This window comes from Dermacentor andersoni, chromosome 8, assembly GCF_023375885.2.
Source record: "Dermacentor andersoni chromosome 8, qqDerAnde1_hic_scaffold, whole genome shotgun sequence".
In the NCBI taxonomy this organism is placed as follows: domain Eukaryota; kingdom Metazoa; phylum Arthropoda; class Arachnida; order Ixodida; family Ixodidae; genus Dermacentor; species Dermacentor andersoni.
Genome location: NC_092821.1, coordinates 14,784,402 through 14,808,519, shown reverse-complemented (window position 1 = coordinate 14,808,519; position 24,118 = coordinate 14,784,402). Strand labels below are relative to the sequence as shown.

At 46.6% G+C, this 24,118-nt stretch overlaps 1 protein-coding gene across 1 annotated transcript in view; it reads left to right on the top strand.

Annotated features, from left to right (window-relative positions):
* The first annotated feature begins 3,348 nt into the window (after positions 1 to 3,348).
* Positions 3,349 to 24,118, top strand: part of LOC126526648 (uncharacterized) — a 50,714-nt gene continuing 29,944 nt past the window's right edge. The window contains exons 1-3 of the mRNA XM_050174514.3: positions 3,349 to 3,490; positions 10,091 to 10,152; positions 17,423 to 17,461. Of these exons, the coding sequence (XP_050030471.3) occupies positions 3,400 to 3,490; positions 10,091 to 10,152; positions 17,423 to 17,461 (192 nt within the window). The 5' untranslated portion in view covers positions 3,349 to 3,399. The remainder of the gene's footprint in view (positions 3,491 to 10,090; positions 10,153 to 17,422; positions 17,462 to 24,118) is intronic.

Below are 24,118 nucleotides of genomic sequence, written 5' to 3'. Positions count from 1 at the left end.
CATAGATGTGAAGTTTTTTTTTTGGCGCTCAAAGCTGTGATCAAAAGCGCCTGGCACTTCTCATGGGCGATGTTGTGGACCTTGAAATAGAATTGCGTGCGCAGCTTGTAGGCTACCTAGAAGTCTATCTCCTCATTGAAGGCCGGCGGCCCACCATCGTAGCCATGACCACTGAGCGGCCACTGGTTCAATCGCCTCGTCGTCACTTATAAGTTCTGACAGGCGCAAACAAAATTGAACAACGTTTTGTAGATACAGTCGCTTTCTGAATCTTTCTTGTAGCATTACGACATGACTAAGAATGCTCACAGAACATACGTGGTTGCGTTGATGACAATGCATCACGCACAACAGACCCTGCATATGCGAAAGTCTACGCCATTGCGGCCGCGTTCCGGTAGTTACCACAACACTCTTCGCCCACCGCCATCATCTTTACCGACTACATAAAAGCGTACCACTAGCCTACACTGGGAACCTTTTCTCATACATTCCCGTCTATCATTACTTACTCCATTCATACTTCAGTGGAAATTTCGTGGTTCCCTGGTTATGTGAGAACGCCGCTTACGAGTGGGTTAACGTTCTCGCCGGTGATACTGTACGTCAGGCTCTCGACATACACCGCATTGTACGCTGGTCTTCCTAGGACTATCCTCTCGCGTTGTGGGTCTTCCCTGGCCCACATTCATTCCTGCTTCGCTGACATGGCATCCTTCTTCGCCATGCCCAGCCAGATATCGTAATCTCTCCCACCCGACTTCACGTCCTCCTAGCATTTGCCTCTCACGCTGTCTGCCACCGCTTCCTCCCTATACCCGATCCCTTCCGCTCTCTCTGCTGTGTGGCTGACTCAGGCTTACCTTACTTTACCACTATCCCTGCGCTGGTATATGGTATATTTCCTCAGCGCAGCGCTGAAGGATCACACCAGCGAGACTGTGAATGGAGGGTCTCTTCGGCTGGCCTATTATGCTCAATAAAGTGTTTGTCGGGACCTAACTGCTTTAGCACTGTATGCTGACAATCTCATACCCTACAGAACAGCCACGAAGGAGTACCCAACACCACATTAATCCCCCAATAAGTTAGAAGAGAACACCCTTAGGAGACTACAAACCAATACATACCCAACGCCAGCTAAGTTACACCAGTGGTACCCTAGATTACACTCCCCGCAACGCACACACTGTGGAGAGGTAGCTAACCTCTACCACATAGTGTGGACATGCCAATTTAATCCCATAGTTGACCCCATTCCAGATCCCTCAGAAGAGCAGCGGGAGGCTATTCTGCTCAGCGATGATCCTGACCGTCAGCCCTGGCTGGTGGGGAGGGCCAGCGCAGCAGCAATAACCAGTGGACTACCGGATTAGGGGGTCCACCCACGAGTTATACGAATATTCTGCAAATAAAGATGTTTTCAATCAATCAATCTATCTCTCCCGTCGTTTGTCAGTACCGTGCAGTGAACAAAATCTTATTCTTCCTGAAACAATTAAACGTTAGGAACTTATGGTATTTTAATAAAGAAAGATGGGTAAAATGACCTTGTGCTGTTGCCATACTTCAGGTATGCCTTAGCTCTAACGAATGTCTTAGCCTCGTGCAGTTCACGAGCTTTAATTATTTTAAAAGATTGATCGAAATACAGCAGTTAAAGTGCTATCAAAACAAAAAATTATTTGATATGAATTAAACCACGTTCCGCCATCAGCTCACTGTGACCAGCATTTTTATTAATTGTTCCATATGTTATGGCATTCGTTATTTTCTGTATTACTATTCTTCATTGCACTTACCTTTCAACCATTCCGTAGACAGTAATGCCATAGCTAAATGCAGTTTGTCCCAGGGACTTTTTGCTGAGCCTTCTTCACCTAAAATTTGATCGGATTTTCTACATGCCTGCGCGTACTTCTCGGAGTTTCTTAGCTACGTATTGTGTGTCATGAGAAATCGAGAAGGATTCGTGAAAAATAACACCTAACTAAATTTTGTTTCACAAGCATACCCCATACTTTGCCATCCTGTTTTGCCATTTCGCGCCATTCACTTTTCTAACATAGCTATTGTTTATTTCTTTATTTCTTTATTTATTTGTTTGTTCATCTATTTGTTTGTTTGTGAGACCATCAGGGTACATAGTTGTACATTGCAAAGGGGAGGGGGCGAGAATACATTTCAAGAGTAAAAATACAGGATTTTTTTCTAATAATTCACAATGCAGGGAACAAAAGAACTATAAAAAAACTAGTAATGTATTCGTAAGAAACAAAAAAGAGACCCACATGATGTGAAAATACAGAAATACTACACTTTACCAAGCAAAAAATGTTCACGAATAAGTACAAAATTATGTCATTTGCCACTATACATTATTCCATGCTGATTAGTGCATTCCTAAGAAGCGCGGGGCCATTGATGCTTACTAATGATGAAGGTAGATTATTACAGTCGATTGAAGTCCTAGTAAGGGATGATTGTGAGCAGGCGACGGTGTTATGACGGGGTACGTTAACTTTATGTACGTGATCATGACGAATCAAATAATAATGCGCAGGGTGAATCCAAAGGGGGCGAGAGATGCATTGTGGTAGTAGATCTTATGAAAAAGGGAAATGCGTGATTCCTTTCTGCGAATAGCTAATAACGGGATTTGAAGCGTACTCTCCATTAATGTAACACTAGAGGTGTGATGGCTGTTAGCTAAGATGAAACGAACCGAGCGGTTTTGAACTGATTTGATTCATTAATGTGATTTGACGAGGATCCCAAACGGATGGGGCATATTCTGATTAACGACTGCAGAGTGCAAAAAGGCCATTCACTGGCAACTAAGGAAAGTTGTGGAGGGCATACCGTCGACATAATACTGAGATAGCAAATACACCTCTATATTTGTCATGTTTTGACTATTACCATATGTAGCTATGAATCTACAATTTTTTTTTACATAACAGGTGACACGAAGTAGCCGCACCCATTTGTTATTAGGACTACTGCCGCCTAAAGTATGAAACAGCCACATACAATAATGTAGGGGTAAACTGAGCCAATCGAATAAGCACCTTACGTGACGCAAATAGTGGGAACGTGGAAATCACTGAAAATGCAGCAGCCACAGACGTATCTACCTATTGATCGCTCTTATTTTCCGCTTTTATTAATAGACCTACGTCACTGCACTATGGGAAGCATTTCACATGTGGAACCGTGTCGAGGTCACTGCAATTGTTTTTTGTAGGTCTGTTTATGAGCAAAAGGCTATATTTGAGTTGTTTTCGCCACCGCCAGCTGAGAGGCATAAAACCCTCTACTCACTTATGCATTCGAGCCAAACGGTCCCGTGCTATCCATCTGGCTGCTGCGTGCGATTTTCGGTGCGACGTTCGCATCATGAAGTCCTTTCTCGTAGCGGTATTTTTCGTCGTCATTTCCCTACAGCTGCACAACGACTGCGAAGCACTCGTTAGCGAAACAGCGAGGGGCAAGTACACGCTTTTCCTTCATATTTCTTGATGCCGGGGAGTTAAGGAAGGAAGAGTGAGATTTTCCTAAATAATGAGATACAATGCTTTTCAATTTTTCAAACCAGGATCTGATTTGAAGCATGCCGTAGTGGGCGACTCCGGAAATTCGGAGCACCTGAGGTTCGTTAACGTGTACCTAAATCTAAGTACACCGGTGTTTTCGCATTTCGCCACCATCGAAATGCGGCGCCGTGGCCGGGATTCGATCCCACGACCGCTACCTTAGCAGCGCAAAACCATAATCTGAATGTGCTTTTCTTTAATAACTACTTAGAATTTTACACATAGGATGCTGAAAGTGCGATATTTGCACATCGTGCTACGGAACTTTAAGTTGCAGTTGTAGTACAGAAACCTTATGTCTTAAGCTTAATAATAAATCATATTTATATTCTGCGAGCTTACTAGGTTATACATTATTTGATGTTTTCTTATATTTTGTCTTCATCCTCTCTGAATCGTATTTTTCTAGCCTTCCGTACGGTAAATAAATTCGAAGCAGTAATATGGTACGTCAGATAATGTCCGGCAATCTACCTCAAATAATGATCATATAGTGTCGAACGTACACAAACGAATTGCGGTCTGCAACGGGGTCTGCATCATTAGTCGTTTCGTGTGTTGCGAAAGCCCAGAATCGACCACACGGGAACCCTCCCGCGTAGCTTAGCCGCGTCCAGAGAAAAGCGGACCTGGGGGGTTGAGCCGATGCCGAATGCTTAGACCATTAAGGCCGCTCAGCGGAGGCATCACACCTTTTTGTTCACGCTACGCATAGACGGCCACGCCGGACTGATCTATTCGAGGCTAATCGGTAGTGTTGCCTTTTCGTAGCCTTCTCTCCAATCTTCCTCTTTTTCTCTCATCTAAAATCTTGCATGTTTTCTGCTCATTTCTTTTTACTTCCGATCTTCCAAGCAACCAAGTTTTCATTTTGTGTGAGGTATCCAACCTGGCTTCTGACAAATTTTATTACAGCGGCAACGTATTGTGGCGTTTGCAATACCTATTCTCACAGGTCCTGCCGCGGGCTCCATAGTGGGGGGCCAGCGTTACTGGGCAAACAAGAATGATCTGATGTATACTTCTTTTCATTAAATTTCTCATCGGCCCTAGAAGAAGGGGTGTACCGAAAGCATTCAAGTGTTTTGGTTGGCAGGATGAGAAGCTTCAGCGCAACCACGTACTACATAGTGAAACACCTGAAATGACTGTGAGAGCGATCTTGCTTTTCGTGTTGCAAAGACCATGACAAAGACTCTAGGACCAGGTTAAGGTCACAAAGTAGGCTAGCGGTGACCTTCTTTTTGAACTCCACGTTAAGAAGCATTATGGCAAGGTACTCATACTAGTGTCAATTAGAGATCTTCGTGTGCCCGCCACCGTACGCTACACCATGAACACCATCCGCCGTGTAATATAGTTGATTTAATGGAGCTGACTGAAGGGGTACATTTAGATTAATGGAAACCCCAAAACGTGATCAGTACATGACAAATGCAAGGGAGGTATTATGTAAAAGTCCACCTAGTGGACATGTCCATTTCGCCTCCTGCTGAAGCTCTCATTCGATAGACTGGGCTGCGCGCCCGCACCAGCGAGGCACCACAGCCAATCACCACTTCTGCAGCAGATGAAATGGACATGTCCACTAGGTGGACTCATACAGAATACCGCCACAAGAATACCGCCCCAGGGGAGGCGCAATGTAAGGGAGATTTAAACTAAGCAGATAATTCTTACTTCCGGCTCACTGGCCGTCCGAAACCATTCCGGATAAGCAGATCAAGATTCGTGTCAAGCCGCGCGTGCCAAAGAAGCTTTGATGTTTCTAGTGTTAAAGTTTCAGCCACGGTTGATAGAAATGCCGAGACCAACCGACTTCATTTTGGTAATTGCAGAGCCAGTAAATATTCATCCGAAACTTGGTAGAACATCAGTGTAGATATTTTGGCTTTGTGGTGTAACATCTGGCAGTTTTTTCCTTAAGCGCAAATAGCACATGGACGTAGAAGAGAAAACAGCGGCACACACAGGCGGTTAGAAGTTAGTGCCTGGGTCTGTCTCTGTTTCTTTTTTTCTACGTCCTAGTACTGTTAGCGCCACAGGAAAAAACTGCAAAATGACAGAACAGTCCACAGGGTGAAAAGTTCAACAAAGAGCATGTCGCATACACTCGGCCGTGCCCATCATAGAAGAAATAGAAACGAATCTTAACTAAAGTGAAAGGAAAAAATTCGCCGTTTCACCCGAAAGGGGAAGCATTGATCGCGAGGGCGAATTAGAAGTAAGGATAATAGTTTTATTTGCCCTCTGAACTTGTAAACATGCGCCTACCTAACTCAATTAACAAGCATAATGTCAGCGCGCACAAGCAAACTGAACACAACCCACTCGAAGAGCGTGGACAATCGCTGTAATATTACTGGTGTTAGCAAACGCGGCAGCAGTAGCGAGCAAAGTGACCTTCGCGCTGTCTATTGCGTCAACGCAAGAACGGCGATAAGGTATGAGCCATCTGCAGATCCTTCTCAACATACGTCGCACGCGACCGCACGCAGCCGTGCGCAGTACGCACTTGCCGGCGGAATCGAAGCCGTCCCCCTCCCTTCCGTGCTGCCTCTGCGCTTTCCTCCCTATCGCGTGCGATATTGAGCAGCGATCATTATACCGATCACCAGTTCCCCTTGCGCCCGGTCGCCAAATACGCAGTTGCTGCCAGAGCACAACGCCGCCCATCCCCCCAAGGCCTTTCGCGCGACGGAAGGGAGTGAGTTTGCTCTCCGCTTTCCTCTTTGCGCGCGCCAGACTAAGCCGCGATCGTCAGTTTCACTCGCGTGCTCGCCTTCGCACATGCAGCATACAATGCGCGGTGGCGGACATTATACGGGAACATCACGGTGATGGCAACGGCAACAACGCGCCTGGAGTCTCCATATAATTGCTGTCGTAATAAAAATTGGCCCAAGCAGGCACGAAGGCCACTGTCATACCCGCCAAAGGCAAGCCTTGCGAAAGTGGTGCATGCGGAGGCAGCGCCGCAGCGGCTTCCAGCGCTAGTCCGGCACACACGCGGAAAGCCAGTGGGTACGCCGCCGGCACCCTTGGCGGCTCGTGCCAGCGCTGTGATGCCGTTCCAGAAGGGGCCATTGACCACCGGGCTGGTGGCGTCCAGGGTGTTGTGTCCCAAAGTGAGGCCTTCATGGCAAGCACACCGCACGCACCAGTGTGCGTCCAGCGCCCCTTAAAAGGCGATGTATTGCACATCTTGGGGCCAAACGGCGCAGCCACCCATGAAGTAGCATCAGAGTTCTCTCGACCGCTCCAAAAAAGAGAAATTGTGCATTACAAGGCTACAGAAGGTCTCTGTAATATAATATTTGCTCCCCAAACAAGCAAGATCAATCTCCTTTGCAATTATCGCGCAGAGATAGTTCAATAAAATTTAATCTTGAGGACGGTAAAAGACTCCTTCATAAACTTCATCCGAGGTTGCTTTATTTTCTGGAAACACGCCTCACATGTGCACAACCAAAATTTGTAAGGCAATAAGTCATTTTTTGAAAATACCGCAACAACGCTGTCACGTCGTCCGGTGATGTATCATAACAGTCGACCGATGGGTTGCCTGCCGGTGACAGAAACTGCGAACGTCCGTTAAAGGTACCCCGGACCACTTTTTATCGAAGTGTAGAAAGGCATTGGAAGTGAAAATAGGCTATTTCAGAAATACTTTGCCGCAAGAAGTACTTCAGTGCGTTCAGCAGAAGCGGAGTTATTCGCAATCAAACACGGCCTCCGCTGTGTTCCCGTACCTTCTGTAATGCCTTCCACTACAATGGCTACGGCGCAGTGGGGCGTGCCCTTAACACTCCACCTTCTAAATGTCACCGTGGCACGCAGTTGAAATTTCATTCTGGATAATAACGTAGACATTGCGATATCCGCCTTTGGAGCCTACGATGCGCTTTGGAGCCACCGAGCCGCAGTGCGCTTAGCCAGGGGACTCGTGACGGCACCGCAAAGCGGCCGCGGTATCGACGCCATGTGGCTATCCGCCAATAGCAGCCGTCTAAGGGAATGACGAAATAGTGTGCCAGATCATGAAATAGTGCGTCTTGAAGAGAGTAAGGACAGGACCTTCTGTTGAAAAGAGAGCGTTTGAGAGAAAGGTGACTTCGCGATCCACGTGCGAGCTCTACGCAGCGCGTACGACAGCAAACCTTGGCTGAGATGTTGACACCAGCATGTGCTACCTGCGGACTGTGTTATATAACCAAGCCCGAGGGGTGGTTCAGGGCGCCTTGATCAGAGTAGAATTTCAGATGCTTATTAAGTTCCTGACCATTAGCTTGTTGGTGGAAATCTGTATGCGCATAATACCGTGTGGGAGGACTATTGTAATGAGAGAGGGCGCTTAGTAGAAAGCTTCGTATTATCCTAAAGTGACTGCTTGCTTAACAAAAAAGAACCAACGTTCTGCGTACAGCTCTATAAACCAAACATTTTTCCTAGATTTCAGCCGAGCGTCCAGTAAAATGGTATGGTATCCTCAGTGGAACGTGAATCCCTTGTTGAAGTCACCATTTCCCTAACGTTGTAAACCTAAGAAATGTGCGGAATGCTCTAAACATATTTCAAGATGGAAAGTCGGCTCAGCTGAACTGACGCAGTTTCGTGTACTGACACAGTTTACCTGGGATGATATCCCATATTGTCGATATTATGACTCAGTTGACGATACAATAGCGTGCTTAACAGTGCGGGTTGTTGATGCAGCGTCAGTGTATATTCTCAAAACGAGCAGGTTGCCTTCAAAAGCATGCATTACGTGGTGGAATGAAAAGTATAAGGAAGTTCAGAAGGAGCAAAACAAAGCTTAAGCCTGCTCCTTAAGTTTCCAACCACAAACAAGAAGATTAGCTTCATGTAGTATAAGTCACGAAATAGAAAAACGTGCCGCCACGCTAAACGCGTGAGTGGGTAAAATAAATCAATCTTGTTATTTCTCAGGCAGGCAAAACGAAAGTCTGAAACAAAGCTAACAAATCGAAAGACCGACAATCTCCTGCAACACCGTTTCTTAACACCTAGTATGACAGACCCGGAGACCAAGCTAATTTTCTGTGTGCTATCCTAATTCCTTTCTAAGATATCAACGAGCAGCTGCGCGACTTCCCCTGGATCGGTAAAGCATGCGACACGAACCATAGTATCGTCTGTGTGACATGGCATTTAAGATTTAAGGCTTCACTAAACTGCTGCAACACGTGTGCAGCAGTAACCGAGAGAATAGTTTACAACGCGATCAAAAACCGAAATCACATACAGTCCTGTCACTTCTCAATGATATACGGTCTACCAGATACATCCCTTCCGTTTGAAAAGAAGCAAACATAATTAAAATTTTCGAAGAGAGAAAAACAGGTGTTCAGCCAACACTTACATACCCATAACGTGGACAACCTGCGTGTGTAAACTTTGAAAAGTTGTTAAACCGACATCCGCTCTATTATACTGGAAGCAACACAATATTTTGCCCTGCATAGTAAGCCTAATGGGAACGCAGATTCACAACTTATCGCCTAGTTCGCATTGAGCACAATATCCGGGATGCTTCTATGCACAAGCAGTCCTCATTGTCGGTATTTGTTGACATAGAGAAAGCACCTTCTGAATTTTCGGAATTCTCTGTGAATTGGGAGTACAAGGTTTTACATGGCAAACAGTCTTCGAAATTGCTTGGCTCGCACGTTACGTATGAGAGTTGGTAGCGTCCTATGTTGTCTTTTTACCCTGAAGACGTGCACAACTAGGTGGTGTGCAAAGTGGCGCCCTCTTCGTTGAAAAAAACGAACTCGCCTCGTGTTTTTTTACATCACGCAATGTTTTAGTCTGTGTCATTATTGCATCATACAAACTGTAGCTTGGAATACATCGTTAGCTAGTTTATCGACTAGGACATGCTAGTAGGCCAGCAGAAATGTTCCTTTTTGTGTATATCCTCGTGACACATTTAACCTCAGTGCTTTACAGCCTTAAAGAGGGGAGCAGGCACGAGCAAAAAGTAAAGAACAAGAAAAAAAGGGCAGTTTAAAGTAAATAGACCGATCTGTAAAGCCATGCAAAAATAATCGATCAGAGGTATAGAACTACTATAATCTGAAGCAAGAATGCGAGTCAATCGCAGTTAAACACGGGAGGGGTGGCATGCCAATCATCTTGAAGTCCATTGTCGTCATTAAGATTCGTCAATAAATGATGAATTACGCAATAGTCTGCAAATAAGCAAATATTTCAAGACATGTTATTAGGAAGTCATTCATACTGATCAGAAAAAGTGACGAACCAAGTGGGAATCCATGTGGAACACCTAATTGTAATGGAGCAGTAGGTCTGTCGTGACCGTTAGTCGATGTGAACTTCGTATCATTAGTAAGGAAACCAAGAATTCAATCAACACGACTGAATCGATGTTAGCCAAGCTTAGTTTGGGAAACTAAAGTATGTGATGAACTTTGTCAAAAGCTTCCTAATTATTTGATTCTTATTTCCAGCGAGCGGAACAACAAACAAATGTCTGACCATTACGTTGCCAAATTTTCTTGGGATTGGAGCTGTAAGTGATGGCATCATTTTTTACAATTCTTTGAGCCCCATGCAAAGCTGACATGTTTAGCGGATTTTTAGAATAAGTTTGTTGTAGTCCAAAAATAAGTTACTGTCTGAATTAAAATAGTCGGCAGAACTGAACGGTTCAACGCGATCAAACACCGCTTTGAATGAGCGCCGCTCTTGACCGCAAGGTCGGCACAAATCTTACTGACAAAAATGTCATCCCGCGTTTATGACTTTACCTTTTTTTTCAGTTGCGTCATTTTTAAAATGTATTGGCAATAGGAACATTTGTAACATGGATAGCATGTTGCATAAGTATTCAAGCATGAAGCTGCCCCAAAAGTACCACGTACAATCAAGGCCTCCAAAGGCAGATTTAAGAGGGAGCTTTAGCTCATGGGTTTCTGTAAATAAACGGAAAAGAAGAACTGCTTTCTCTCGGCAAACACTACACCTAATTTGATTAGATTTCTTGCATTTAAAAAGCCAAAATGATGAGAAAAAAGGAAGATTTGTTTATTTAGGCCATCGATCTGGGGAACAATTTGCAACAGTAAAAGATTCTTAAAAAAGCTACTTTATCGTGTTTAGAACTCCGTAACTAAGCAATAAAATACCATATTTCAACTTCGCAAACTTCACCTCTAAACATGTGGAACGGAATGCCGCTATAGAGTGGTCTGATATATAGTACAAATTTGGAAGTACAAGAGCCCTATAACGTAAAACTATTCCAATATGTTTCTATTCCAATCGCCTGACGTCAAATTTGCGTAACCACCAACGCAAGCACCGGGCGGTCACCGGGTTGTCTGAACAGACCAATCAAACGCTCTCCTCGTTCATAGGAGGTCACTTTTGTTTGCTTGAAAAACGAATAACATTCCCTACACTGAGCGGCTTGTCGTATCTAATTGGCTGATAAGAGGCGAGAAGAACGCTCAAGTGGAGAGGGATTCGATGGGGCCGAGCCACTGCACTGAAAGTCGATAACCGGATGAAAAGGGTGGAACCGGCGTCTACGATTGGTCGGCTTTCGCTTACTTAGCTTACGGTGGCTGGTCGAAAATCGCAGCGGCATGCAACGGAAGCTCAAGAATGACACTAGCAAAAAAGCAAAACGCAGCAAAAGAGAGTTGGCAGAATGAGGGGGTAAACGTGCCGAAAGTGCTCGAAAACGTTACACAGCAACGCAAGAAGTTTTATTATACGCAAATACACCCACGCTCTCCGGCAGGTGCGAGTAGCCAGCGTCTGAGCGATCGGCGGCAGCCATCTTTTATTCCTTTCGGAACGGGGCAGCCTGCGGCTATTCCGAAGAAAATTGAGTTTTGTTCGGCATATTAATGCATCTTTATCGCGTTCACGTCACTTTGACGCCGTGAGTTCTTGCGGTTTTGTGACGTCGCGTGACAGGCAGATGAAGTGGGTGCCGCCCGAAAACTTTTTACCAATAGCCGAGGGCTAATGGCGAAAAGGAGTCGAATTAGAAATAGCTGTGTTTCATTTTTGTGTCAAATCATGCATTATCAGTGTGTACACATCATATCAGATGGGGAGGTATCGCGGTTTTCGTGACGTCGCGTGACAGACAGGTGAAGTGGGGGTTGTAGAAAAAAGCGTTTGACCAATCGTGGAGGGCCGATAGCAGAATTGGAATAGAAAAGTTTGGAATAGTTTTACTTTATAGCGCCCCAAGCTTTGTAAAACCCTCGTAACCTGTAAAATACGTCAAATTTGTCAGCTTGACATGTTCTAAAAGAATTTTACAGAAATGTGATATGGTGTCTCGATAGCAGAGCTTGGATTTCGGAATATTGCACTTCAATTTTATTGCCACTGCAATTAAATGAACACTCAAGGGGCAATTTGTCTCTCTGTCGCCGTCTGCGGGGCCGTCGCCGTCGCAGTGACGTTCCATATAAAGTCCAAGCGCGATAATATTGGCGCCGGACGCCGTATGCTGTATGTGCGAGTGATAGCTTGCGAAGCTGAGCCGACGGTGGCGAGGAGGAATCGAGGAGGAATCGCGCTGTCTTCAGTCGCGCGAGACAACGGGGGGGGGGGGGGGGGGGGGGGTGAAGCGGTGCTATGTGGTGCTGCTGCTTTCGTATACGGCGCGGCCGCGCACCGCTGTGTGGTCCTTGTCTGCAATGCGAGCTGCTACGGGGAAAGACTCCAGGCGCACCAACTGATCTGCTGCGTGGGCGCTGTGTTCTCGCTGATCACCTTGTGTTGAAGCGATAGGCAGCAAGAAGGTCACTTCGGTGGCTGCTGCTGCCCCGCTTCCTCACGCCAGCATTTTGACAGCGTGTGTCCGCGCGGTCATCGAGTGTGACGTGTTCATGCTTGCCTGTCCGCGCTTGACAATATGCTTGTTAATTTACTTAGTCAGCGCATGTTCAAAAGTATATGCGGCCGATAAAACTACTATCCTTACTTCGCATGGCTGTCTACTAATAGACTGTCCCAATTAATGTTGAGTGTTTTGTTAAAACTTCCAAGGATTCACGAGTACTTGTATGAAGCTAAAGGCTATAAATAAAACTAATTTCAGTGATTCACTTGAGTTTACTCTATCCCTCAAATGGGACAAATTCCATTCAAATAGGTTGAGCAGTTCTCTCGTTCGTGAGAGGAATTCTGTGTTTTGCATGAACTCGCTTAAGGAATTCGAAATCTTGACTGACCTAAAGTTTACTATCAAATATAGCGACACGAAACGGCGGTTTTTCTGACACAAAGAGATTCCTTTTCGTTAACCGTTTCATCGTAAGGCCTAAGTCTCTGAAATCACGCATCGAGTGGTCAGAACATTTGATGTAGTTTTTACGCATACGTGCTATGGGAATACAGCCGCTCATTGTTGGATCACCCAGCATTTAGGCGCTGGTTTTTTCTACTGCTTGGCGACAACCGGATCCGCCAGACAAGATATCGCAGTCGCCCCACCACACTATACACAGAAGCCGCGCAGTACCCCCAAAAAGCAGACATGACCGCCAGCGTTGTCGACGATAACCTTCTAGAGGGGGCCTCGATGACGGTCCGCACTGCCAGCACCGTCGCAGCGGAGGAGAGAGCCATCACCTTGGCCATCACCTATAGTGTGACCAACGAGTACGTCACAATTATTGCTGACTCCCAGGCAGCTTGCCGTAGCTATGCGAGAGGCAGAATATCTTTCATCGCCCACCGACTTATCAAAAAAGCCTCACAATTCCGGGAGGCTGAAATACTATGCACTCCAGGATAAGAGTCCCTCCGTGGAAATCAACGTGCGATCGCTGTAGCCCGAGCTCAGGCCTCCCGGGCGCCACAAGAGAGAGGATACGGCCGCATCAATGGAGCGCGTACCCTTGCAATACAACGCCATACTGCAACACCACAGGTTGAACAGACAACAATACCCACCTCCACACAAGGCCCTCTCACGTGAACACGCCGTAACGTGGCGACGATTTCAAACCAATACACACCCCCATTTAAGCAGACTACACGCAATACACCCTACACCATACGCATACAAACGTCCCCTTTGTAACGACTACGCCTCCCTATATGACACCACATGGGCGTGCCCCAAGGTGAAGGCAGTCTCGTAGATACCCACACCCGAGCAGTGGGACGCCATGTTAACACAGAACCTCGTGACCAGCAGCAGCTGGTGCGGCGGGCCCAGGAGGCAGCAAGAGGCGCAGGAGCCCAACACTGAGAGCACCTCCCCGCAGAAGCAGAAAGACACGTGCTTCTCCTTTTTTTTTTCGATAAATGTTTTTTCCTCCTCCTGCACCTTTGTACTGCTGTAGCAGGTATGCTTATTTGTACACTTATTTCGAGCAGGCCAGATGTATTTCATCTAAGGGAATCGCAGAAGTGATTGCAGTTTTCGCATTTGCAAGAACGCAGAATATACAGCTGAACTCAGCTCCCCGTAAGAATTAATTGCTTGTCCAATTGGCCTTGCACTGCTCACGAGGAAAATGAGCGCAATCGAAAGACACATCATACGGGAATAAAGGACAAAGACAAGTGCTGCACTCGTAGCTGTTTAATAGCTGGAAAGGCTTCACGTATATATTTTCTTGTCACGCATGTGGAAAATAAGAATACAGAAAAGTCGCAGGTAGAACACGTGTAGGTCAGAGGCGGTGCCGCAAATGGTCGAAGTCTGAGTTTAGAAGAGCAATCGATGATGTTGGATTTCCGAGGTTGGAAGATCCCTCCGGGACGTCCGCTGTTCCCTCTGTGAGGTCGCTGTCCAGAATGTTCCAACGCTTTCCGGCCCGAGATGATGTTTCATACTGAAGTGTGCCAACTATTGGCGAAGGAACAATTAGCTGTTTTCACATTTTCATCGGAATTAGTAAAGACCAAAAATAAATGTGAAACGAAATATGAGACAGCGGCAAAACATGCGCCAGCTTCAAAAATCTCAGGGCGTGCTTCTTCACACCTACGCGCTATGACTTTTTATGCAGTTCTTTTCCCTCTTTCGCTGGACGATCGAGGATATTGCATATCTCTTTGTCGTCCGATCGGCATTGCTGCACCATCCGCAAAATCCCAACCATGGTGTCGCACCTTCTCGTCGGACGGCACTTCTGGTATCCAACCTTCGACCTGACCTCGATGCAATCGAGAGGCAATTTCAGATGAAACCAGGGTCGATGCTGTTCCATGGAAAGTGTAAGCTGTTGCTCTTTGTAGGCTTGACTGTTACCACCGTTACCATAGAATGTGCCGGTTGGGGTCATCAGGAAAGGAGCTTTTTTGCCTGCCTGTCAATAATCTGCGCCCGGCCCTATCGTACATGCGGGCGCTGTTGAGAGAGGCCTTGCCGTTTAAGGACAGACATGGCCGATGACCTATTTCAGTTTGGGGTCCAAGCGCTTTTCTTCTTCGTCAGCTCTGGGTCGTCGAACAGACAAAGACGCAACACATACCTTGTCATTCATCTTGAGGGGATTCAGGTTTCGTCGCCAGCTCCTTGGCGTCGAAAGGGCGGTGAAGCAGGGCTGACATTCCATAGCTGCAGGAAGCCCCCTTTTGTCTAGAAGGACCGCCAGCACCAAGCAGCTGCAGCAGGCGCTCACTTATAGATCGTATCGACTGCTCCTCACCTGTACTAAGCCGTGGAACACACTTCTTAACTGTGGGTTCGCCTTTTTGTGCAACCGCTCTTTACCTACACGTGTTCTGTCTGCGATGTTTCTGTATTTTTGTTGTGCACATAAGCGACAGGTTTATATACATATGCGAAACCTTTTGCACTAATACACAGGTGTGAGTGTAGCGCTTCTTTTCGTCTTTTCTTCCCCTGTGAGTTGTTTTTTTCTTTGCGCTCATTTTCCTCGCCGACTCCCTCAGCCTTCATCATTCAATCACCGATTGGTAAGCTTCGTAAAGCCTGGAGGCAACAATACCTTGGTCTGGATGAGTTGGTTCATCTTGACAGTTTTCATCAAAATGCGCTAAAGACGAAAATATCATATACGACAGGACTGGCGTTAAATCCAACTGGCGTTTACTACAAACGGTCATCTATTTATGCTCTGCGCATCAGGTACATCATGTTGTCATCATCACAGAAACAAAAGATTGTAAGTGAATCAGATCATACACACAATTTGATCAATCAGTTCATGTGCCTAGATACCTCCAAAGAAACGTCACTTCTTTTTCTTGCAAAACCAAAGACTGACACCTGACGCACTTGTGGCCTGCTTTCCTTATAAAATATGCTACTACTTCTTCGCGTTCTGTTTTTTGTTTTCTTTCCTGAAGAAAGTTGTGTCACCAAACATGGGTGTGCACGCGCACTTTTTGCACGGTTCGGCCAAGTCACTACCGCATCCTTTTCTAACGTCCTTATTTTGCTGCCTAGCCCTGTCATTGAAGCACTGGCCACTTTCTCCTGTATAAACACGTCCACAGTCTAAAGCGAGCACTCTGTCACCACCAAATGCCTTCAGAATGCTTTGCAAAAGTAATGTGTTCCCAAAACTGAGCATAGTGTGCCTAGCCAAGTAAACCGATAGAAACATGCAGGTTTTCCAGTGTCTGTGATTTAATCTGTCTGTGAAACATTGCTGGAAAATTAAAACGGGGAAGGAAGTGGCCAACCAAAGATTGTGACAAAAGACCAGACCCTGCAATCCTGTACCTCCATAAAGTTTCACATAATTTGAAAAAGGTTGCGAACCAACATCATGTCATTCAAGTTTTTTTCAGCGCCTTGTATATTGTCACCAGTGTGTAACCTTCCAAACAGGGAGCACCAGAGACGCATGCAATTTCATAATAATCACTGGACCAATTACAGCGAACGCACTTCACATGTGTATCAGATACCCTTAGATTGAGATGTGTTTATATAGGACAAACCAGCCATTGCTTCGCTGACAGGGCTAGAGAGCACAATAATGACGTTAGAAAAAGATACGGCAGTGGCTTGGCCGAACATTGCAAAGAAGTGCGCATCCACACCCATGTTTGGTGACACAAATTTATTCAGGAAAGAAAACACAATAAGCGAACGCGAAATAGTAGGAGCATATTTTATAAGGAAAGCAGGCTACAAGTGCGTCGGCTGTCAGTCTTCGGTTTTGAAAGAAAAATAGGTGAAGTTTCTTTCGAGGCATCTAGGAACGTGAACTGACTGACATTACAATCGTGTGTATGATCTTATTCATTTGCAATCTTTTGTGTGCATGATGATGATAGCATAATGTACCTGATCCGCAGGGCATAAAGAGATGACCGTTTGTAATAAACGTAAGTTAGAAGTAGCGCCAGCCCTTTTGTATATGTTCATTTTGTCTTTAGTGCCTTCTTACGAAAACGGCCTGGAGACAGTATCGTTATCGTTGGCTAGTGTTCTCCCTTTCTGATGGTCTTCACATTTAGTACGCATAACCGAATGACCACTACCAAATATCTAGGAAAAGCTAGACATTCGTTTTTAAACCCATCTGTAACTTTATAGATTTCCTTTTACTTAGAGGATTTCATCAGATGTATGCTTGCAACTAGGCAGAAATGTGGTTGAAATGTTCATGTTTACCACTCATGAGGGTAATAATCAGAACGCTGTAAGCAAGGTTAGTTGCAGTAATGGCTATAATATACGTGTGATACCAAACCTTTCAAACTTTTTATATAGTTTTAATTATGATACATATTATATTATGTTTGTGCCACGTATTTTTTCGTGGAAACGCTGATTTTCATGGTATGCAACGGTATTTTTCTTTATACGTTTCTTCTAGTGTACAAAGTCGTACAGCAACCTCTGCACTCCGGGAAGTGTAAGTTATACAACTTTCTTGCTCGAGTGAATCACTTCTGCTCAACTGCACAACACACCGATAGCGATTTCATAATGGTTATTTGTCGCATCGGTTGTTATACCACTACAAGACGAGTGTGGGGCGCCTAAGGCGCGCTGGCAACCAAGTTTATCTAATAAGATTATTTCAGACTTCAAAAAGAGCCAGCAAAGTAGCTTTCCATTCGCTCCACGTAACATTAGCTGATAAAAAAACAGATTTGTTTGACCATGATTTAGCAATCCTTGATAAAAATGGCCTAGGGTTGCGGACCACCTCGCAATAACAATACCACTGATTTTGCAGTAGGGTTATTAGAGAAAGCCGATGCATGTAGCTGCTGCTACCAACGCGTTATCGAAATTGTCTGGCCTTATGGCGCCACTTTTTGAGACCGCTTTGCACAGTCCTGCCGGGACTGTTGCTCTGCCTTTTTACGCAGCATATGCACTATTTTAGCCATACCAAATTAGAAACCGTGCCCCGACGTTGACAGATTACATTTGCCATAGTCTGTCCTGGCCATGCTCCAGAAAACATTCCAAAGTATAAATGTAACCTTTAAAGAAAATGCAATGCCCTTCCACTTACTGAAGAAGGATCAATAGCGAAGCTGTGTATGTGAGTACCTTAATGGCCAAATGCACCTCCACCACGGGTCGGCCCGGCATCGTACATCTTCGGGATCGGCCCACGTATTAGGAGTGCTTCACGCCTGCTTAACTTCCGCCGCTGGTCGACCCGGTATTGCACTATATTCGGGATCGGCCCATGTGTGGGAAGTTTTTAACGCCTGCTTCCTTCATCTCCGCCACGGGTCGACCCGCAATTGTACTATCTATCGGATCGACCCACGTATTGGGAGTGCTTAACGCCTGCTTCACCTCCACCGCGGGTGGGCCCACTATTACATTATCTGCGAGATCGACCTACGTATAGGGAGCGTTTATCGCCTGCTTCACACCTGTCGCAAGTCGGCCCGGTATGGAACTTACCGCACTTAATTCCTGCTTCACCTCCGCCGCGGGTCGGACCGGAATTACACTAACTACGGGATCAGTCTACGCATAGGGAGGGCTTAACGCCCGCTTCACCTCCGCCGCGGGTCGCCCCGGCATCGCAGTAGCTTCGGGATCGGCCCACACATGGGGACGACTTAATGCCTGCTTCACCTCCGCCGCTGGTCACCCCGGCATTTCAGTATCCTCGGCATCAACCCACGTATGGGGAGCGCTTAACCCCTGCTTCATCTCAACCGCGGGTCGGCCCGGCATTGCAGTAACTTCGGGATCGGCCCACGCATGATGAGGGCTTACGCTTGCTTCACCATCACCGAAGTTCGGCCCTGTGTAGCACTCTCTTCGGGATCGGCCCCCGTATGGGGAGGGCTTAACGTTTGCTTCACCTGCGCCGTGGGTCGGACAGACATTGCAGTAACCTCAGGATCGGCCCACGCATGGGCAGGGTCTAACGCCTGCTTCACCTCTAGTGCGGGTCGGCCCAGCATTGCAGTATCTTCGGGATCGGACCACGCATGGGGAGGGCTTAACGCCTGCTTCCCTTCCGCAGCTGGTCGCCCCGACATTTTACTATCTTCGGGATCAGCCCACGTATGGGGAGCGCTTAACGCCTGCTTCACCTCAACCGCGGGTCAGCCCCGCATTGCAGTAACTTCGGGATCGGCCCACCCATGATGAGGGCTAAACACTTGCTTCACCACTTCCGCGGCTCGGCCCCGCGTTGCACTATCTTCTGCAGCGAATCCCGCATGGGAAGGGCTTAACGCCGGCTTCATCTTCGCCGCGGGTCGGCCAGGCATTGAACTAACTTTGGGAAAGGCCCCCGCATGAGGAGGGCTTAACGCCTGCGTCATCTCCGCCGCGGTTCGGCCCCGCATTGCATTATCATCGGGATCGGCCCCCGCATGGGGCGGGCTTAACGCCTGCTTCACATCCACCGCGGGTCGGCAAGGCATTGCACTAACTTCGGGAAAGACCACGCATAGGGAGGGCATAAACCTGCTTCACCTCCGCCGAAGGTCTGCCCGGTATTGCAGTATCTTCGGCGCACACATTGGGGGGCTTAAAGCCTGCTTCACCTCCGCCATGGATCGGCCCGGCATTGCACTAACTGCGGGATCGGCCAACGAATGGGGAGGGCATAATGCCTGCTTCACCTCCGCCGTGGATCGGCCAGGCATCGCACTAACTGCGGGATCGGCCAAGGAATGGGGAGGGCATAATGCCTGCTTCACCTCCGCCGTGGATCGGCCAGGCATCGCACTAACTTCGGGAAAGGCCACGCATGGGGAGTTTATATATGCTTCACCTCCGCCGAAGGTCGTTGCGGTATTGCACTATCTTCGGTATCAGCCCACACATGGGGAGCGCTTAACTCTTGCTTCACCTCCGCCGCGGGTCGGCCTGGCATTGCGCTAATTACGGGATCGGCCCACCCATGTGGAGGCTTGCCGGCGTCATCTCAACCGCAGGTCGACCCGGCATTGCAATATCTTCGGGATCGGCCCACGCATGGGGATGGCTTACCGCGACCTGTACCTCAGCCGCGGGTCGTCCCGGCATTGCGCTAACTTCGGGATCGGCCGACACATGGGAAGTGCTTAACGTGTGCTTATCCTCCACGGAGGGTCAATCAATCAATCAATCATGGCTTTATTTGAATTCGCAGTACAGTTTGCAGTACAAACTGGGCGTAGGAGAGAAAAGGCAGTCTATACGACCGCTTGACAAAGGAGGTCGGCTCGGCATTGCAGTATCTTCGGGATCGGACTACGCATCTGGGTCTACACACGGGAGGATCGTCGAGGATGTAGCCTTTAACAGCTTCGCTGTAAAATTGGTTGTCTTTGTTTTTTTGAATAAATAATTAATTAATATGTAGCTAATAATAAATTACGATGATGGAGGTGGTAGCACTGGCACGAGTGCATTCGCGCGCCAGGGCCGAGGTTCACCAACGAGCCAGATGTGGAAGAAGACGCTGGAGCCAATTGCATGGTGATAGTTTGGTGTTCACAAACGGACACGATCCTGAGGAAAGTAGCTCTTAACAACTTCGCTCTAAAAGTTTGCCTGAGCGTCGTCAAGCGATTATCGCCGTCTGCTGTGTCTGGGTCCAGGGACAAGCGCTTAAAAGAGCAAAATACCGCAGCGCAACCGAGTCAAGCAGAACACTTAACAGCACAAGGGATGAAGGTCACTCGAACTGCTGAATATTATCGGTCTCTTACTACGGAAGGTTCAAGACGGGAATGAAAGATAATATGCAACACGAGAACAAGTTGAAAGCCGGAGACAAGTGGGCTTCTTCTTTTCAAGGCGAGTACCTAAAGCATACGCTCCCTTGAAAAAGACCAGTCTATTTGTCAAAAAGTTGGCTCCGGTTTTCAAGTTAGTGTCGTTTTGCTCATCGTCTTACTACGCTCTTGTAATTTTACTCCATAATATGAGCCAACTAGCCCAACGACAAGTTTTGTGAAGACGCACGAGAGAAAATACTTAGAAGGCCTGGAATGCGGATAGACCAATCCACAAAGAACGAACATTCACTTATGAAGAGTAGGTTCCAACGACGGAGAAGATGGTTCACGTCAGATGCTTCACCAAAAAGGACTGCATGTATTTGTTTACATGACATGCTGAAAGGTGTACGTGCAACAATGATTTTAAAGTTGGGATTATGTGCCCACTCACTCTACCAGATTTCGAAAACTTGGGCGGCCGAGAACCATAAACCAGCCGCACAACCGGCATCCGCATATGTACTTACCGTTCCTATTAAAATGACGGATACAATTTTCTAAGTGTACACGGGGTGAACGTTTATAACCCTTCCTAAATTTTGAAAAATTGTCTGTTGCAGATAAAATAATTTTTGTTCTTCAGCTGGAAGATTAGTTAAGCGGCCATTACTAGCACGATAAATGGAAACACGTATTCAACTAATTAAAAATCAGTAATTAAGTTGTTATCTAGTTACTTTCCACGGTATATTCCACCGTATCACCTTGGAATGAATCACGAGAATGACGACACTTTGGAGAGATGCGCCATCAACACGCCGTAAAAAGGCACAGTTAACCTACTTAATTTTTTAACAAGAAGCTCCTTTATGCATGGAATCGCAAAAGTAGTGGGAACGCCCATGTATATCGCCGCACACTTTAAGAATGCCTATCCTCTTAACTGGCGCCATCCAAGAAATTAATTACAAGTAGATGTCTTGCAAAGTCACCGGCTAGAATTCGTAAATAGTAATATTTGGCGCAATGTAATAATGACATAGAATGGTTAATTTTTGAGTTTTATGCAATTAGGCTAAAATGTATCCATTTCTCATGACAGTAAGTCCTCTTCTTCTAATAATCCAGCTCAAGGACGAAAATTATGCTATCTGTCGCAGGCGATATTCAAAAATTACAGTAAATTAATGAAGTATCACCCCTTCCAAGGCCCTCAGTTGCACCCGTGAAGGGTGTCTCAGTGTACCCAGGACTAAAGGTTTGTTTCTGACATTCCTCGTTTGAATAGACTAAGGCAGCACTATGTAAAACATTGTTTGAAAGCAACCCTGGTTGCTATCCAAAACGTGCGTATAGCATGCTTTGGAATGTGACACTATGTTGCACAGTGTGGTAGGGGGGGGGGCGGCAGTTGCTCCCCTTACCACCATACTTGAGCCATACGCGAGTGACGAGAAGCCATACGCCATACGCGAGTGGTCATACGCAAGGGACGAGGTCGCAACGCGACCCCGCGCTGCCGTGCATCTACCGCTGAGCGGCGTGCACGGGCTTCCAGAAAAGACAACGACAGGCAGGAAAAGATGACGGCTCCCGTTGCGGTGACGAAGCAGTGGTGTAGCGGAAAAGCGGGAATATAGCGCACGCATCAAGGTTGCCAACTGTTCGGTCCGACCTTATGCCAGTGTTCCCAGGTCGGACAAGACGGCGTAGCACAAAGCTAGAGAAGTTGTAGCCCAAATGTAGCCAAACAAAAAAATGAGCAAGAAAGTTTCTAGCCCAATATAGCCACTTTTATTTTCAGTTTTATTTGTATACAGGAAACTGACCCTGTCAACCTTTAACAGCCGAACTCTGTCGAGTGAGGCTAACTTAGCAGGAATATATGAGGAACTGTTAGACGTTTGGGATATTATCAACCTTAGCTAGATTAGAATAATTGTTGAGGCTTATAGAAACAATAGGTGTAGGATTCCTCATCCATAAGGACATAGCGGGAAACTGACGAATTCTACAGCATTAATGAGAGGGTAGCAGTAGTCGTAATCAAACTCAATAAAAGGTATAGATTAAAGATAGTACAAACCTACGCTCCAACATCCAGTCACGACGATGAGGAAGTAAATCAGGAGTGCGACCGGAGATGGTTTTTCGGCGCGTTCGTTCGGTTACCAGCGCGCGCGATTGGCCTACTCCGCGCCGACGTCGCCAGCCGCGGGGCGCGGCCACGTTTTTGGTGACGTCAAACTGAAGACACGCTCCTGTCAATCATCCTCCCACCAAGCATTTCGTCTGCTATGCGTCGAACCCGACGGGAGCTGGGAAGTTTGAAGCGATCATATGGCTTCGCATGGCGCGTCGGGTGGATTAGATTAGATCCAACCGGCGGCTGCAGCATGGCCCGTTTGGATCCTATCCATAGTTTAATTCGAGAAAATGGCGCTTGCGTTGGGAACTTAGGTTGTTGCGCTGGCGTTTCTAGAGGAAGGAGGAGAGCGGCTGGCGGTGCGAAACGCGTTTGAAGAAATGACAGAAAGTGAATTGCGGCGTCACTTTTGTTTCTCGAAACAAATAATTCGTTGGTTGTGCAGCGAAATCGACCCCGTCATCGGTGCCAGCGAGCCACTAGAATGTTGTCACTGCCTCTTGAAATGTGCGCTATTCTCGTCGTTTCTTTTTCTTTTTTCTTCTCTCTGTGCGCGACACCACCTAGGGACGACGCAAAGAAACTAATAGTTATAATTTGCAGTAGTCACACGTACTACTATCTGAAGACGTGTTTGGGCTTGAGAAGAAAAAATACATTTTTTGGATAAAGATTTCATTCATTTGGAAGACGAGAAACATTTCGTTTTGTAGTGTACTGTCTGCAAGCAGACGACTAACGACGGAAGTAAACTTCCGGGGAGGTCACCGCTTCCTGATTGGCTGCTCTCTCCGCCCGTTGTCACAAATTTGCGTACTGCCACTTAGTGACGTTGCAGCAACCGAACAGAACGCGTATCGAACAAAATATCTCCGATCGCGCCTCAGTTTTATGAAGATGTTGAATTAGCGATGAGAAAAGTGAAAACGCGGTATACACTAGTAATGGAGGACTTCAATGCAAATATGGGGAAAAGCAGGTGGGTGAACAGGCAATTGGCAACTACGGTGTCGATTCTAGAAACGCTAGAGGTGAGAAGCTGGTAGAATTCGCAGAAAAAAATAAGCTGGGAATAATGAACGCTTTTTTCAAGAAATGTAGCAACAGAAAATCGACCTGGAAAATCCCTAATGGTGAAACAAGAAATGAAAGTGATTTCATACTTGCTGCCGATCCCAGCATAGTGCAGGATGTTCAAGTAATAGGTAGGGTAAAAAGTAGTGATCAT